The 19,572-nt window shown below is 40.8% G+C and overlaps 1 protein-coding gene across 1 annotated transcript in view; it reads left to right on the top strand.

Annotated features, from left to right (window-relative positions):
• The window catches only part of Sphkap (SPHK1 interactor, AKAP domain containing), a 141,907-nt gene that overhangs the window by 24,103 nt on the left and 98,232 nt on the right, over positions 1–19,572 (top strand). The window contains exon 3 of the mRNA XM_051153952.1: positions 11,661–11,760. Within this exon, the coding sequence (XP_051009909.1) occupies positions 11,661–11,760 (100 nt within the window). The remainder of the gene's footprint in view (positions 1–11,660; positions 11,761–19,572) is intronic.

Genomic DNA, 19,572 nt, shown 5'->3' on the forward strand with positions numbered 1-19,572 from the left:
ATGATTAAATATCTTTTCCTAGTTCAAAGTCAGTTGGGAGCCCAGTTGAAGTTGTTAAACACCCACTATGCCATAATTTTCTACCCTCCATAAAGGAGAAATGCTGGAATCTGACTTATTGAAATGAACTGCAAATCTTCTGTAGGAGATTTTTAGTGTGTGGATATTTGTACACTTTATTCCATCACTCCTACATCAAATACTGCAATTAGAACAGACGTTTCGTATGTGCTAAAATAAATAAATAAGATTTTAAAATGTAAAGATTTCATTTAGAGTATATACCCATTTTTTCTGTGTATCTGATACAGTCACTGGCCTTTGTATTTTAGGAGTAACTGTTTTCACATAAAAAGAAACCCAAATTAATACTTTATTATTAATATTTGACCTACTTAAAGATTAATCAAAAGGTCTCGAATGTGATGTCATGATTGAACCTGTCCCCTTTATGGAAAGATGGCTAGTTAGGGGCACTGTTGTCTTTTGCAGGATCTCATAGTGAGTCAAATATTCTTTCTATAATCAGAGCTACTACATATTGAAAGATAATATATGGAAATTCTAACTTATCTCCATTTCAGTTGTAAGCCTCTCTTAGGTACAAATGTGGTACCTTAAATGGAGGTTGGCATGTGTTGATGTTGATAGGTAAAGATGCACTTACTGAATCATGGTTTCTGTGTGGGGAGTTTTGTCCCAGAGAAGGAAAAAATGATTAATTCTTTCTCTAGCTATATAAGTAGCTGCCCAGATAAGTTGCAAAGCCCTCTGTTATGATTTAAAAAAAAAAAACCACCTCATCTACATTCAAACAGTGTTTCCAAGTTCTTCATTCCAAAATGTAATGCAAATTAAGGAACAATCGGGAACACAGAGCTTTAAAAACTTAATATCTGAGGGTAGGCATTGTTGCATTGAATAGAAATAACACAGGGGAATTTCAGGGCTTTGAAAATGTCCCATGTAACACTATAATCATGGCTGCATGCATTCTTCCAAATCCATAGAACATACATAAAATATGAGCCCTAATGCAGACCCTGGACTTGGGGTGATAATGATATGCCTTTGTAGGCAGGTTTGCCACTTATAACAAGACCAGTTGTTGGTCTTACCAACAAGAGCATGTTGGTAAGAGTGTGTGTGGAGGAGGCAGGGAGCCTAAGGAAACTCTTTGTACCATACTCTCAAACAGGCTGGAACCTGAAGCACTCCAGATAAGTAAAATTACTTGCGGGGGGGGGGGGGGCGGGGAGGGGGTTGAAGTAAAACAAAACCTTTTCCAGTTCAAAAAGCATAAACAACAAAGAAAAGATCTGAGGGAAGAACATATAAGATGAAAAATATGTCGGGGATATTTGTTACCTGGAGTCAAATGATCAAGTTCTTCAGTGCAATTCATATAAAAAAAAAAAAATGAGTGCAGGGGATTCAATGCTTTAGCCGGGTCTCATGTTCACCAATTACTGTCTGCTGCAGGCAGATCTACCTTCTTACCCCTGGTAGTTTTCTAGGCATACTCTTCTTCTTCTTCTTCTTCTTCTTCTTCTTCTTCTTCTTCTTCTTCTTCTTCTTCTTCTTCTTCTTCTTCTTCTTTAAGTATCAGGAGCTAATTCAGCTGTGTTGAGCAGTATGGCTCCTAGCCTGTGGATTATGTTTATATTCTTGTTGCTGCTTTTGATATATCCTTCCTTCTATTTTAAGTTTATTTTCCCATTCTTACGTGTTTGTTTGTTTGTTTGTTTGTTTACATTAAAAGAACTGTGCTAAGCCAGGCGTGGTGGCACACGCCTTTAATCCCAGCACTTGGGAGGCAGAGGCAGGCGGATTGCTGTGAGTTCGAGGCCAACCTGGTCTACAAAGTGAGTCCAGGATGGCCAAGGCTACACAGAGAAACCCTGTCTCGAAAAACAAAACAAAAAAAAAAAAAAAGGTGTGCATCACCACACCCAGCTCTAAAAAAGAACTGTGCTTTTTAAAGTCATTAAATGAAAGTGCATTTGTAAGGAGGGAGTTGAATTTCCTGAGCTGTGAGGAGGTTACCCATAAGTGTAATAACAGGCAGATTTGTCAAGGAAAATCATCAAACATGAATGTGCATGCCACAGTCTGAGGGCAGAACCACCCACCTAAGGTTGTTCTTCTGCCTTTTCCTAAGTTCTGTTCTGTGCCATTCCACAGTGCCATCCTAATGCTTTCTAGTGGCCTTCCTACAGGCTTCGACTATTTTCGTAAAACATTCACATGTACCCAATGAAGAGTTCAGCTAAAGTCCTGAGCTCATTGGGACAGTGAAGGAAAAACAATGCCGTTAGGATTGCTAACCTTATATATTATGATGCACATAGTATTAACTTACACAGTGCCAGCCATGCCACCCAGCAGTCTCTGAGAGCTTCGGCTCCTCTTCTCTCCTTGTTCACAGTGAATTGGTCCAGGGGACTCTGTTGAGTTTAATTCTATTTGGTTCCTCAGCAACATGGACAACTGTGATCTAATGTAGAAGTCTCAGGAGGGACAGGCAAGAGAGGCAAGAAGCAGATTCACAGGCACTTACCTGGGGTGACAGGCTTCTCCCCAGCAACACTGATGCTGCTATGGGTGGGAATAGCTTCTGGTCAAAGGCAGGCCTTGCTGACTTGGTTGGCTTTCCTGTTTCTGGCAGCCACATCATTCGGCCCATTTTCGCTGTGGTAAACGCACTGTCTGCGGTAGGGCCTGTGAGAACCCATCCAAAATGATAATAATATGTATCTTGATGACAGAAATCTCATTACGTCTGAAAGGCAAACGTTGTTTACTAATCAGGGAATGCATCAGAATTGTGAATACAAATTGTGACTTTCTAACTTTTTTTTTTTCCTTGAGATGGTTTGTTTCCAAATATGCTCTTATCACTCATTTCAAACAGAGAACCTTCTCTGGCCCTGAAACAATAGATGAAAAATATCCAGGAACTACAAGCAAGAACAAGAAAGAAAACATACAAGACCATTTCCCTGTGCAACTACTATTAATTTTTTCATGCTTCTATATGAAGCTTTACACTATGTATTCTTCAACTAACTGTTTGCTTTAACGCATAGCTACTGACCCGCTATCCCTCAGACATCACTCTTGGGCTGGGATCCACACATCACAAAAACCCAACAAAGCTAACCATATTTATATAGTTTATAACCTACAATGGAAGAGAGGCATATAGTGATTAATGACTTGGGAAATAAATATATTGCATAAGGTGTTTGTGCACCAAGGATGGCATAGGAAAAAGGCAAGCCAGAGATAGGGACACTAAGGAGAAATGACAGTAGCCACAGCGGTCACAGACGCCTCCGTGAGAGTGGAGAAAGGAAGGACCGGAAACACGCAGTGACCTGAGGCATATCAGCTCTCTAGGTAGAGCGCATCCCAGGGGCAAAGTCTAGAGAAGACTCCCACACAGTAGTGGTGCCGAGACTCTTCGAAAAAGGGCAAGAACCTCAGTGTTGGCCAGAGTGCCAGAGGGGGAGAGGCTGAGGGAGACAAAGTCACAGACATGGCCTACAGCCCACACAAGTGGAACTTTGTAATCCAGAACAAGGACACATGATTCTCCTAGAAATGAAATGCAGAGCCTCAGTGAGTTTCTAAGCACAGAAATGCCCTGACTGATCCTGTATCTGGAAAAAAAAAATATGTCCCTGTGTTAATAGTCACAGTAAGGTTCATGTGAGGCTTGTTGTTCCAAAGGGTTAGAGACCTTGAGGCTCACAGCAGGGAGTGTGGCATCAGACATACATGGTCCTGGGGCAAGCAGCTGAGAGCTCACAGCTCAGACCACAAAAAGGGAACACGGAAAGAGAGCTAACTTCAAATGCCTTTTAAAACCTCAAAGGCCAACCTCGTGACATACTCCTTCCAGCAAGGCTAAACCTTCTAATCCAGCCCAAATGACCACTGACTAGAGACCAAGGATTCCAATGCCAAGATGTACGGGGGGCTCATCTCAATAGAAGCAGCACACACAAGTAAGAGGCAAGAACATGTCAACTTTAGGGAAAGCTTATTCAAATGGTTTTCCAGAAAAGCCAAGAATATAGACAATATGTAGATACATACTGTTTCTATCAATGGCATAATGTAATCATTTTCCTACTGTGAAGTATCGAAAATTATTTCTTTCATTAGCTACCAACAAAAATTTCTTAAAATTTATACTCCAGATTTAAAAAATCACTAGACACATCGCAGTGGTCCACCACTCCATAATTCCGCCTGTATTCTCCACCACCAACACACTTCTTACCATTCTGTCTCTATTTCCTGCGTGAGCCCACCTGAGCTTTCTCTCTAGTCACATGTCTCCCTTCCGGTTGTGAGACATGACGCTTACGTTAAATGATGCAGAAATTCAAAGGCCTCTCCCCCTAGGATCTCTAGGAGGAGGATTCTGCCAAGCAAATATACTAGGCAAACAGGAACACAAAATGAAAGGCATGAGCTACCTTAGAAAAATAATTGTTACATGTTCATTGAAATAATCTTATTGACTTTTTGGCCAGTTAAAGGAGCATTTTTTTTAAAAAAAAAAAAAACAACTTTTTGCCCTAGAAACTTTCTTTTTTAAATTCAGGCTTTCACTACCTAATACATTTGAAGTTTGGTTTATTATAATTATTTTTCCGAATTAATAAACAAAACATTGTGGCCTAAACAGGCCACATTTTTGTAGTCTAAGATTCATTGAACTCTCTTGTGCTCTTTGGATTTTTCAAAGACCTTCGGAGTCTTCTCTTCAGGGCATCATGAGAATGCTCATGAATCTCCCTAAGTTCAGAAATGTTTATTCTGAATATTTTGAAAACTCGGGTTTAAAGACAAAAACTAAGTATGTGTGCATTATAAAAGTTCGCATTTATAATATTTCCAAACGCATGAAAGCCTAAAAAGGAGCCTTTTGGAATAAATGGATCTTCAGGGCTGTGGTGGCATCCTTTCTCAGCTTCAGACTGAGTGCATTTCTGGGCCATGCAGCCTAGTGCAGCTTTGCAGGAAATAACCTTATCAAAGCCACCATCGTAACCCAGGATGCGTGCATTCTCTAGGTAAGAAGAAAAAAAAAAAAAAAAAAAGTAAACATTAGAGAGGTTTGAGTAACACCTGCAGATGGGTTTCTTGAACACCAGGGAACTGACCACATTTGGACTCACTTAACTTTGCACTGAAACAAAGATGGAGAAGGCTTGGTAGCCGGAATGGAAGAGAAGGACGGCGGCACACAGTGTCAAGGAATGGCAGAATAAATCTACGGCTGCTATTTGATAGGAGTGTAACATCGGTTTACATATCAATATTCCCCATCCTAGCTACAAAGCAGGCATTACTTAGTAAGTAAAACATACCACAGAGTACAAATATTGAGCTATTAAACACGGGCAACGTTAGGGGAAGTGAACGGTGTCGTGAAGAATTGGATAACCCAGAGAGTCTCTTGCCTAGAGAGTTTAGCATTGAGCAGGAAGGAACTGACGTAGTTCTGTCTAAGTTCATCTGGACTAAGAGCTGACGCTGCTGAACGAAGCCACATATGCAATATATTTTATCTTTGTAGCTGAAACACTTTTTCTTTTAAAGATGACCATTTGGTAGTTTTATAGTTACTACAGCATTCCTATAGTAAGCATCCAGTTTAATTCCTGTTCAAATACTTATTCATGAAAAGTTAACTTAGCAAGAGTACTGTGAACTTCCTGTCTTAGCATTACTGGCTCATATTTTTGTACATATCATTGGTAGCACATATGTTTTGAAACAATTTCCCCCCATAGCCCTAGTTAACACAAAAAGAAAGGGTAGCCAAGTTTTGATGTTCTCTGGATGGATCGCTTTTCTGAGCTAAGTGGAACAGTTTCCAAATTATATCTTAGGATCTTGGTGAAGTCTGAGATTGTGAAACAGCATTAAAAGAATTCTAAAAATCTGGACAGTAGTAATTAAAGCTGTGTGTATGTTGTCTGTAATCACCTCCTTGGTAGGAATAGCGTGAGCTTGCAAAGCCCATGAGCTGACACCCAGCACCTGCCCTGTAAGTGCTCTTCCTCCCCGTGCGCCATCCATAACAGCATGAGAAAGCAGAACCGGTCTCCTATATCAGCAGTCACTGTTGCTTGTCTTTCCTATTGTAATCCAGTCATTCTGCCTAGTATCCAATTAAGACTAGTATCCAAGTAAGATGTATTCCCAGATTATGTATGGCCATAGCTGATAGATTTTGAGATCTCCAAATAAAGAGCTTTAATTATACATTATCCACCACAATTCTTGGTATGAAAGACTTCAATACAAGCAGGACTGAAAACAGAGAATTTACTAGCTATTGGCTTTACAAATTATATTTCAAGGGAAGTAACAAGACTATAATCACGCCTTTGTTCTTTCTCTGCTACTTAATCCTGAGACTAAATTAGGGCAGAGCTAATTTGCAGCCATTAACCCCACCAAGAAGAACCCACTGGTTTTATGATTAATAATGAAGGACCTGTTGTAGTCTCTTATTTTCACCACCAACCACTATACAAAAATGATACCCATGATTGTATCTGCAACAACATTCTATGTAGTAGAAGGACAAACGTTATTTTTTAGAAGAAGTCATCAACTATTTTTTGTGTACAAGGGAATGCTTTTCATTGTTTAATACATCACAATGTTATAATGTTGTCTATACTTTCCTTGAGGTATACTAGTGACATATAGTAAGCTGTTCATTTTCACTCAATTCTGTTAGCACTTTACTGTTATTATTCCACTAGTGTACGCTATCAAAGGTCTACACTTTATTCTTCCATTTTTTGAAAACGTTTTTTATTTGTTTTTTCAAGACAGGGTTTCTCTGTGTAGCCTTTGCTGCCCTAGACTCACTTTGTAGACCAGGCTGGCCTTAAACTCACAGAGACCCTCCTGCCTCTGCCTCCCTAAATGCTGGGATTACAGGTGTGCACCACTGTGTCCAGCTGAAAACCTTTCAATATTCAAACAGGATACACAGAAGATGATATTTTCAAAGTTGACTAACTGGTTCTTCTGATACATTCACTAAACTCCTACAACTCATGAGGACTCAATAGCCCTTTCAGCCACAGCTGAATCTATGAATAATTTTGTCTGCATGGATACCTCCAGCAAGTTGGCAAGATAGATTTTACATAAGCCATTATAATAGGTGCAAGTGACATCGGTACAGATCTGAACTTCTCTCTAAAGATACAAAGGGGAGATTTATAAACAAGAGGCAGAATGAAAGGAAGACCAAACATGGAAATAGTAGGAAGATAGATCAATGTTAGAGGAGTCCATGAAAAGGAATTGAACAGCCTTGCTAAAGACAGGCCAAGGACAGCATCTAGGGGGAGAGATAATAGAGTTGGTCAGACACCCAGTGTAGGAAGCTTCTCTTTAAACTGTGGTAGAGAAGTTAATTGTTCGTATAAGGCTCAGTAGATCAAGGTCCAGGCATATCTGAAAAGGGTGCTCACAAAAGTCAGACTAAAAATCAGTGACAAGAACCAAGTCTCAGTCAAAAGATGGCTCAGGATATAAAAGAAAGACACCAGCACATCATGTAATTTGTAGTACAAATTTGTTTTTGAAAGTTTGACCTACATGCCTGATCTGCACATTTAGCAGATCCTTTGCATGAGGATAAATTAAGGACATTCAGTAGGGCAATCTTTCGTTTTCAACTGGGCAAGCACGTATTTTAAATTCCTCTAAATAATCTGCAGTGATCATAGTGCTTGTTTAAGTTGATATTAATGGGAGCATCTCAGTTGCTCACTCAAGACCTCTTCAGATGGATCTGAGAATTTTCTCCCAGTATTGAGATGAGAGGATCAGAATAGAGACTGACAAGGGCTGAGACAACCAAACAGCAAATGACAATCACAACATTTTACAAAAAGCATCTTTTAGGGGAGAGAACTCAACAGCAAATCTTATATTTCACAATCTTCTGAAAGTGTTTAGCAACAATAACAGTAGAGTCTCTTTTTTTTTTTTCCGTTAGAACTATCCTGGGAACTACTTCAAATTATCTTCTCAGAGAGGGCTTATCCTACCATCTGTCACTGCTGCTGAAAATTAAACAGTGAATGCAAACAAATGTTTGTGTCTAATCTTCTGAGGTTAACTGATTTCTCAGAAAGGTGGGAACAAATGACCTCAGCAGTCCTGCGTCCTCTGCAGTTGCCGCACTTTTAAAACTCACATTGTAAAGGGAGAGGCAGAGAAATACTGTACACAAATCAGCGTTCTTGACAAGGGCTGGAGCAGATGTGGCTCGGGATGCTCCTGGGACGCGGAAGACAGTGAGTATTTCACTCTGTAGATTGAGATGGGAATAGTAAGAGCTGTAAATGGGTTTGTGTGTACATGGCACTTCTAAAGGATGCTGAAGAGGACTGTGGTCACAGTGGGGAGAACGGACGAAGGAGGAAGCTGAAGTAATTTATAAGCTGAGGCAAAACTGATAGAGGAGGAAAATTAGAGAGAATGTTCCTGTGTGAAAACCATCATGTACAAAAAAGATCATGGCAAATCAGGGCGCACATCACTTAACACAAGAGACAAGTGCTTTGTGGACATTGGTGGGCATGGCTATCGCTTGACTTTAATGTCAGTTTTTAAATTCTGCTTCAGTAGCTATAAGGAAGAACCCAAATTCCAATTCCAGTTTCTGGAACAAGTTCTGAGTAGGAATATATAGAAAAGGCTAGTTGTGGAATACTTGTCCCTGGAGAAACCACGGGACCCTCGATGGTGGCTTTCTCCTTCACTCCACATGAGGCAGTGAAAAGGGAAGTGCAGTGGCCTCTGGAGATGTCTTTTGTTCACAAATGCCATCTTATTTCTCTGTAAAGAAGGTTGCTTGATAGAGGACAAGCTTAAAGTCACTACTTCACATCATGCTTTGCTTTTTTTTTTTTTTTTTTTTTTTTTTTTTTTTTTTTTTTTTTTGTCTTCTTTCCCAGTTAATCTTCCCTCTCATTAAAACACATTTGGTAGAAATCCACATAGAAACCAGCCTGAAAGGCTAGCCTTAATTAATATTGCCAGCACCTGTCCAAATCAAAGGAAAATGTCCCCAGGAAGGATTTACAGTCTTTCCCATCAGAGAAACTTATAGAATGGCAATATGTGTCTTGACAGCAATTCTTTTCATGTCAACTTGAGCTAATAGTAATAAATGCATGAGTCCCAGGTCACCACCATCTTGCCTCATTCTGCAGCAGCCAAAGTCTCACCTCCTTGGAGACTAAGGACAAAAACCTTTATAAAAACTCAAATCACCCATCCCATCTCTAACCCAAAGGCCACGGAATGGATGGAGCCAATTATAAAGTCACACAGTGGAAACCCTAACCCATACATCCCGGTGTTAAAAGGCAGGTCTTCCTCTATTTTGTTGTGGATATTCGATATCATCAAAGCCCTGTCTCGGGTGATTTGGGACAGGAGAAGGTATGTCTGGATCCAGTTTTGGTGTGGTGACATCACATAATGCTTGTCGCTATGTAATACACCCACTACACTGATTTTATACTTATGATGTTACTCTATTTCCTCATTTAGTTCTCACAAGAGTAGCTAAAAGTATATGCATGTGCATAGTTATCTATTGCTTCTATGGTCTTAACTGAGCAAATGGAGTATGACAAGTAACACAACTTAAGTTCCTGTGTGCATCTTTACATCTGCCAAGGAGACAGACTATCACCAAGAAGTCTATGGGCAGAGTATCTCTTTCTTCCTTTTAATGGATGACTGAACGGTTCTAAGGTGTCTGAGCACTATCCCAGGCTTTCTAATGCCTGGTAGTATATGTTTGGTTGGCGACTACGTGAGGTTCAAGGCTTACTGCCTTTTACTCACTCTCGTATCACCTGCTTTCTGACTTGGTATCTAATCAGCTCTTTAAACCAGATGAACTTCCTTCTAGAGAAGTTGCCGACTTGCTATTTCTACTGTATCTTGTCAGCAATGTGTAGCCCAAGGCCTTTCTCAATTTTACTTCTCAGCCCTTCTACTTCCAAAGGGCCCCTAAACCTATTTTTTAAACAGATGCATAATGTGCCCTTACTCTGCACCTAAGTCCTAGGATGATTGGTATAAGTGATCCACCAGCTCACCAATGATAATTGGAGGTACAATACCAATAGGACACAGAAGTCTCTTCCTGAATTCCTGCCTGCAGGGCTTGAGTGACTCCTAAAAAAGAATCATGCATTATTTTCTGTATTCATGGACCAGTAATTGTGGACCAGGATTAGCTTAGCTATGATCTTATCTATCACATATTAACAATTTGTAACCCATGTTAACCCATTTCCTTTGCGTTTTTCTTTTTCTCTATTCCTCCATAACACTCTTGTTTCTTCCATGACTATTTCCTTCCATTTTTACTTTTTCTTCCTTAATCAAGGAAAATGTGGGGTTTGCCTTTTCCTTATATCGAATTCATTATCCTTAGGGCATTCATTACTCAAAAATAGATGAGAAGTTTGAACTCTATAGAAACTTTGCTAGACCCGATGATTTGTCACAAAACACCTTCATTTACTGCAATTACTGAAAATGCCAACAGACTACACTCACACCAAGATTTTATAAAACTGATTTATAAGTGGGAGCTTAAGAATGGGGTCCTGTTAAGAATATGCTGTCTGTTGAATTGATTTGTTTTTTTTTTTAAGCAAAGATATCCACATCTCAAAAAATTTCATATGAAACCATTAGATAATGTTTCAATAGAAACTTTTTAATAAATTATGCATATCCTATATGATGAGCAACAATCAGGGTCAAGCACACGACTTAAGACATGAGAATGAGATTCCACATTTTCATGTTTTCAGAAGGAAAACAGTATTTAGAAATGCTTATAAAATTCACAGGACTTTTTTGTATTTAAAAGGGGCTTAATTTTCAACTGTTAGTTGTGTAATGAAAAGCAGATAGTGGAAAAAATAAAGCCTTCAGTTTTTAATCACCTCTTAAAAATGTAGCAACAATTCTAAATCTTTAAAAATATTTACGCAGTTCTGAACACAGACAAACTCAGCAAGTTTTCATATAGATGTACGAGAGCATTCCAAAATTTGGAAACAGGCAAGATGAAGGATACCTATCACCGTAGAGATGCTGATCGGGTAACCGACCCCTGCTGAGCTCAGTCTTCCTGGTGTCATATCATATCCTTGCGAAAATTATTTTTTAGCTTCATTTTGAAAAAATGAGATGTGCATTTTATGACGCATTGGTTTGGCAGGGCTGAACTAATGTGACAAGTGAGAACACTTGACTTGGTTTTAAAAACTGCTTGAGAAAAGTGGCTAGCATTGTTAGAAGTCGGACAGCTGGGACTGTGTCCACTTAAGCATTGTGGGACTCAACGGCTTGCAGCTTTCCATTCATAATATGATTGTCCCTCATCTTTCCAATTCACAAAGTGAGCCCAACAAGGAAAGGGCAGTTTAAGCAGGATGGGTGGTGCTGCTTGTAATCAGCAAAGAAGCGTTTGATGTCACGCAATGCTCGATCCGAGCTGCGTGTCTAAGTGGAGAGATTACTCACTGGTCTGTGTTCTCTTTCTTTGGTGTTTGGGGCACCCGCAGCAGCACCCTGGAGTCACCACTGATGCACGAGGTCTCAGAAGCACAGCCCATCAGCAGCAGTGCAGCAGGCAGCCTGGCTGGCTCCATCACGGCCTGTAAGAAGGTAATCTCTCCTCACGACACTTTCTTCCTGCCAGAGGAACAGCACCTGAGCTTGGCCTTTCGAGCATGCTTCCTTACATAGAGACAACCAAGAAAACAGCCAAATGACCCACCTTTTGCTTTCCCAAGTATGCCTTGATGACATTTTTTAAAGTATACTTCATAGAAAAGATTGAATAGCTGAACAATTAATTCCCAGAGCCCTAACTTGAGAGGGGGTAAGCCCCAATGCCCATCCAACCCTATCCCACCTCTTCTCTCAGACCTGGGCCCAAAGGGAGCCATAGAAAAGAGCCACTTGTCATGGGAAGCCTTCTCAGGTTTTCAGTGGCTGGATCTACTGTTTGGAGCTATGTCATATCAAAGAGAACATTATGTCTGCCAAAGGGTAGATAGAGTATGGCTTCCCAATGGGATGTGCTTGGCTTACCTTAGCAACACAATTGCATTTCCTAAAATCATGGCCAAACATTTTATTTCGTGATACTTTCAGAAAATAATTGTTTGTGTAACATAGAATAATCCAATCTAACTGTGATTTTTTTTTTCTGTCAATCCAACTAAGGCCCAAAATGTAAAGCAAAATATCTAAGGTCCTGATTCCACCAACTAATATTTTGTCATTATTTAATGCTGATTTATGAAGGACAGTGGAGTGCTTCTCATTCAAACTCAGAGAATGCCACCTGGGCTATTTTATTTATAGCAATATATTTTTTATTTTTTAATTATACAAACACATTATGTGTAAATGAAGACAAATTATTATATGTAAATGTTATATACATACATGCTACCCATATGTAATATACATTAAATATATTCATAGCTGTATATACATTACACATAAATCAAGTTGGTGAGGACTCTGCCCACTTAATCAGCTTATCTATTCTCTTGCCTATGTAACTTTTTAAATACATTGATACTTTTAAAGTATAAAACAATTAAGAAACATATATACTAGAAAACAGAATCAGTATAGAAAAGAAACAGTAAACACAATTATACCAATGTATTTTCATGCTATATGCTTTCCTCAGCTTTCTTTAGCTGAGACAAAGCTACTAAGATAAGTAAGTTTAAATAGGAAAGATTTACTGCAGGTCATAGGTCCAAAGGTTCCTATCTGTGATCTCTTAACCCTGTTACTTTTGTGCTTGTAATGAGCTAAACCGTATGAGCCTAAAGCCAAGTTGCCTCCATCTCCATCAGAGGCTTGCCTCTAATGGCCAGATCCCCTTCCGTACTCAGGCTAAACACTCTGTCCCTTCTTAGTGGGACTACAGGATTGGTACTAGTGTCTTCCCAGAGCCTTTGTGAGCCCTGTAAGAGAAAGCCTAACTCACGTGTTCACTCAAAACCAAATCCAGAATAAACCTGTGCAATTGGGGCCTCTTACTAGGAGGTATTATGTTTTTTCCTGTTATAAAGTATCTATAGGAGAATTGGTTTAAGTCCCAATCATTAGTGGTGAGATCCTACAACTCAAAATGATTTTGAGCTTCTTACAAGGGGAGTAAGCTGCAACCTTCAAACCTTAGGTACATTGCCTCAATGCATTCTAATTTCTAAGGCACATACACTGCTGTTGGTGAGCGTCTACATGATATTTGAAAGGACTGAGGCCACAATGCCTGGATATGACAGCCAGCTTCTCAATCCTTGTGAGCTGTCTGATTCGCAGCAAATGACTAGCTCTGGGTGCCTCAATTTCCTTAGCTGAGAAATGAAGATATTAATATTACCTTCCTCAAAGGAGCGAGACATAGCCAGAATGAGGCATCAGACGTGACGTGCTGAGAACGATGTCTGGCATATCATAAGCACCCAAAAGAAAGATTACCTACTTCTAATGTTGTTAGACAGGATAATTTTATCGAAGAGTACAGTCCCAGAAAAAATAACTCAATAATGAGAGAGTAATTCATGATGTTATCTTGGTTATAGCCATTTCTATGGGGCGGGAGGGAAGATGGCCATGTTCCTTTCTGTTTTGAGAACTCGTGTCTGGAAGCTACAGAACTGACACTTAGTAGAAGCTGGGTGTTTACTCAAAAAATTAAAACCTTTCAGGAGTGAGGAGGAGAGCCAGAGAAATATAGCAAACTTACGCCAAATGGCTATGTAGCATCAACTAAAACAAATTAAACCCAAAGCTCAATTCTGAAAGCTTTTGTTTGTTTGAGACAGGGTTTCTCTATGTTATCTTGGCTATTATGGACTCACTTTGTAGACCAGGCTGGCCTCAAACTCACAGAGATCTGCCTGTCTCTGCCTCCGAAGTGCTGGGATTAAAGGCATGCGCCACCACGCCCAGCTTCTGAAAGATTTTATTAGTATACACATGTAATATTTCTGCATACCCATATGAATAGGATATGTATTTTTTTAAGATTTATTTATTTATTATGTATACAGTGCTCTGCCTGTGTATACATCTTCAGGCCAGAAGAGGGCATCAGATCACATTATAGATGGTTGTAAGCCACCATGTGGTTGCTGGGAATTGAATTCAAGAGATCCGGAAGAACAGGCAGTGCTCTTAACCTCTGAACCATCTCTCCAGCCCCTGGGATGTATATTTATGTACTGATAAAATTTAAAAGTAACTAATTCTACAATTATTTCTGAACAAGTGTTAATCAGTTTAATGATATTAAATTACCTTTTATTACAAACCCAAAGTGGTCAAACTTAGGCAATTTCATGAAGGCCAACCTAAATATACTCCAAAGCCTCTTAGATCCTGAAGGTAGATGCAAAGATGGATCACAAACTGCCCTTAACAGGAAAATGTGTGGTCTCTTTTAACAAGTAACTCTGTTTCCACATGTGTAAAGTAAAGGAGAAGTTCACAAGTTAATTATAGTTATATCTCAAAACAGTCTAAAGTAGTGAGAAAGAAGCCTTCCTCCCTGTGAGCCTGCTTGTTTTCTAATGAAGGCTGGAAGGGAGTGGATCCAGGTGGGAGCGAGTTGGTGTGGGGACTGGGGCCAGTGGAGGGAGAGGAATCCTTAATCAGGATGTATTATGTGAGAGAAAAATCTACTTGCAACAAAATGAAAAAAGAAAGCAGCAGCAGCAGCAGGAGGAGGAAAGGAGGGGGTGAGAGAACCCAGGAGGCAGCCATTGCTATAGGAAAGTGCATCTGGTTCAGACCCAGTGCACAGCAAAGATCTGAGTGGGTGCACAGACTATGGAATGGCCTGCGACTACTTAGCCAAGACCTTTGTGTTCCGAATCTGCATAGTAGATGCCATTGATTTCAATGGTTTCTTACATTCAAAGGATTATTTAGTCATACTTTAGTCAGTCACAGACCATTTGGGGTGGGATTGCCTGACACTGGGAAGATGGCTCACTCGGAAGAGAGCTTGCTGTGAAATTATGAAAACCTGAGTTTGGGTCATTAGAACCCATGTACAAGTCAGAAATAGCAACACAAGCCCTTGGGTGCCCCTTCCAGATGGGAAGAAGAAACTCCAGGTGCCAGAAACTGTCATACAGCATACAAGGCAGCAGTGGACAACCAGAGAGAACCTGTCTCAAGCAAGCTAGAAGGCAAGGACTGGCACCCGGGGTTGTCCTCTGACATCCACATTTGCACTGTGCTCTGGCACACTGGTGCTCACACCAAAGTAACTCACAGCACTCAACCCTTCTATATACCCAGTACATAGACTCTTAGCCAAAAGACATCAAATGCTTGCATGGCTTTATTATCTTGACTACCAATTAATCTCAGTGATTATTGATTGGATTTCAGATCTTGTTAATCACAGATAAATGGCCTGGGGAAACGAGCATCTCCCATTCATAAATGTCCATACAAAGACAAATGGGACCTTACAAAAGCAGCCCTGGCCTGTGGGAGATTCTTAACATACCTGATCATCCTGGGCTCCATAATGGGACATTGTCTCAAAAGTACATGGACACACACACACACACACACACACACACACACACACACACACACACAAAGTTCATCACAAAGCTAATTATATCTTAGAAGGGGCAAGACCTATCATCCAGCTGGATCAACCTTCACACTCCAGTTGAAGTTCAGTAAAAGTATCATGAACAGTGGGAATCTACCATGAGTTCCCAAGCTCAACTTACTACTCCTCAAACCCTCTGGTCAGAACTGACATATTGCTAAGGTAGCTGGTGGTAGAAATAAGATCAGGATCAGAGGGTAATGCTCTAGACAAATAATCACCCACTGAAAAGCACCAACGTGATGATTTATTTCGTGTGTTTCACAAGTAATCTCCCAGGGTTTCAGAAGCTGGCTCAGAACCTCTGGTAACTGGAAGCCACGACTGGGGAAAGAAAGGCCATTGCCTCAGATAATGCACTTGGATGGACTTATTCAAATGAGGGATTCTTCCCTTTGTGTTTTCTACATTGTGGGGCCGTCTTTCCAGAGATTCCAGATGACCATGTGGTAGTGGTTTGAGACACTGCCTGGAGCTTTGGTGATAGAACATCCCTGCTCTTGAAAACAAAAGCTCCAGTGTACAGAGCAAGCACGTGATCACGCTGACTCTAGGTGCAGAGATGCTCGTTCCCTTGTTTTCTTATCTCTGTGTGCTCACAGGTATGCGGGTGTATTTGCATGTGCGCGTGCAGGAAAGAGAGAGGGAGAGAGTGAGAAAGAGAGAGGTGCAAGTGGAAAGTTTTAGTTGTCATTCCTTATCTATCTATCTATCTATCTATCTATCTATCTATCTATCTCTTTCTATCTCTATCTCTATCTCTATCTCTATCTCTTTCTGGCCTGGAACTCATCAAGGAGACTAAGCTGGCCAGACAGGGAGCCTTCAGAATTGGCTTGTCTCCCCCCTCCTCCATCCCCCTCCCCATCCCTGGGATTACAAGAAAATACTGAATTCCTGATTTGTTTTTGTTTTTAATTTTTAAAATACTGATGCAATATACTTTAATCATAATCTCCTACTTCCCCTAACCCCTCCCAGATTTTGTTTTTAAATATAGGTTTGGCAATGAACTCATACCTCTATGCTTACAAGGAAGGCATTTAACGAGTCACCTATCACCTGGCCCCTCACCTTTGCTTTTAAGAGCGAGGAAGATTACCCAATAAATTTATATTAAGATGCTAGTTACTACATGTCCTAATATAGCTGTGACAAATCCTGCTGCTGCTGCTACTATTTCCCTTTGTCTTAACTGACATTGCTAAGGAAGCTTGTGTCTGGACATGGCCTTACACGCTTACTCAGCACAGGAATTAATCAGATCTATTGGTCCATCCATGTTGGAAGGTGTTGCTGAGTCACCTACATGACAGTCTAATTTAGTGACTGTGAAGATCCAGGATAAGTTTGAGTGTTCAAAATGGGATTCTCGAAGTTGTGCATGTTAAATGCTGGGATCGTACACACGCAATGCTGCAGAAAGCTGGGAAGAGCTGGGAGGTGAAGCAGATGCTATTTTTCTCTCCCAGTGACCCTGGGACAGCTTCTCTCATAGGCATGGCCTAATGTTCTCTTTATTGTACACCCTTACATGATAAACAGAGTCAGCTGTACTACACTGTTCGTAAGGATTTCTGCTATATAACATAATTTAGTATAATTTTTATATTCATGGAACTTTAAGTGAAAGTCTCTGTTGTAGCCTTATAAGATCTGAACATGGAATCCACTCAAGCACTTGAACTCCATCCTCTAAGCACTTGAACGGCAACCCAGGGTTCTCTTCTCGGTGTGTGGTCTCAGGCTGATGGGTGGGTCTCATGCGATATTCTTCTGTGTTGACTATTCTTACATTTTCTTCTCCCTAGAAATCATTGCACTTTATTTCATAGTGCCACACTAGGGGAACATTTTCAACCCTTGATTTATTTCACGAACCAAAGATTTACAATTTAAGATAGAGTGGAACCAAGTTTCTAAATAAAATTGACACGAAAAAAAGATTTTTTTTTTAAGAGAAAACTCAACACCCCAAGTTCAACAAGAAACCCAGAGTGTCTTGCTGCCGCTTCAGCTCTGTGTCCACCTCTCACCCTAGGGATAACCAGGCTTGTTGCTCACCAAGCTGGACTGGAGGGAGAGAAGCTTAGCTGGGGGGCGGGTAGGTGCAGGCAGGATCTTGGTTGGTGTGGTGAATGTGTGGGGCAAAGAACACAGTTTTGGGAACAGCTTCAGAGAGCTGGTTTGTTTAATTGGGGGTGGGTGGGTATTTATGCCCCTGCGGAGGTGGCCCTGGTCTCTGAGGCAAGGTTTGTGTGGCATGTACGATTGGCCAGGGCAGGGGTGTTGGAAGATGCTTCATACTAAGGGGCTGAGGGCTGGCGGGGCCTTATAGAGTCAAACAAGGAGTGAGGACTGATAACTGCCAAGGTAATAAGTGCTTTCTAGAGTTGATGGTGGGGCAACTGACTTGATGGGGCCAGGTTGGGACAGGGAGGGTGGGGGTGTGAGACCAACTCCTGCCGTTCTCATCTGAGAGATGCAGCTCTCCTCCTCCCTTCCTGAGCAATCCTGGGCTGGTAGGGCCCAACATCTTTCTCTTTTCATCTCATGAAACCCTCCTTAAACTTGGACTCATCAATGTCAGCAGACAGAGAAACCCGCAGATGCCTAGAGACAGAATGTGACCTTCCCATGATATCTGATCGGACTGTGATGTTTCAAGCATTCTTTCCTGTGGCTGACCCTTAAAGTGGCTTAAATGTGTTTCAGATACATATGTGGAGGCACACACATTCAAATGATTCAACCCATATCTTTAATGACAGAACTATCTGGAGCAAAACCCCCAGCATTGTTTCCAAGAGGCTAAGTGATTTTACTGAGCTAGGCAGGTTTTTTTGTTTTTGTTTTTTTTGTTTTTTCTCGAGACAGGGTTTCTCAATGTTATCTTGGCTGTCCTGGCCTCGCTTTGTAGACCAGGCTGGCCTCGAACTCACTACCTCTGCCTCCTGAGTGCTGGGATTAAAGGTGTGCGCCACCATGCCTGGTTGAGCTGGGCAGTTATATAGTCACATCGTGGTGAATGTTTATTGTGTTCTATATTAGTGATAGCTCTTTCCATTCAGATAGGAAATACTTAGAGAGGGAGACTGAATAAAATAAGAAATAAGAAGCTGTAGTCTAAAGAAGGAATTACCTCCCTTCATTCTGTAAAGCGAATGGGGGTCCCCACATAGTCTCTGTGATCCTGCAGTACACTAGTGGTCTTCATGTCCAGCATCAGATGTGAAAGAATGACTTCATCACTTTTTGTCAAGTGGTTTGATGCTTCAATTTATATCTATTCTATAGCAGTAAAGAAATGGAAACTTGGTGCGTGCGTGTGTGTGTGTGTGTGTGTGTGTGTGTGTGTGTCGGGAGGCGGGGGTGATGGAGATATGGCTCAGCAGCTAAAAGCACTGGCTGCTTTGCCAGAGGGCCTGATTCAACTTCTAGGTCCTGTACGGCATCTCACAACCATCTGTGACACCAGTTCTAGGGGATCTGACACCCTTTTTTAGACTCTTCTGCCATCACAGGCCTATGCACAGGCAAAATACTTATACACATAAAACATAATGATACATGGAAATTTTTTTGGCTTTTTCAAGACAGGGTTTCTCTGTGTAGCCTTGACTGACCTGGACTCGCTTTGTAGACCAGGCTGACCTCGAACTCACAGAGATCTGCCTGCCTCTGCCTCCCTGAGTGGTGGGATTACAGGCATGCACCATCATTCCCAACCATGGAAAAATTTTTAAAAGAAAATTAAAAAAAAAAGAAAAAAGTTATCATACTAAAATTATATTTAAGGGCAGCTAAGT

Source organism: Acomys russatus, chromosome 12, assembly GCF_903995435.1.
Source record: "Acomys russatus chromosome 12, mAcoRus1.1, whole genome shotgun sequence".
Classification (NCBI taxonomy): Eukaryota; Metazoa; Chordata; class Mammalia; order Rodentia; family Muridae; genus Acomys; species Acomys russatus.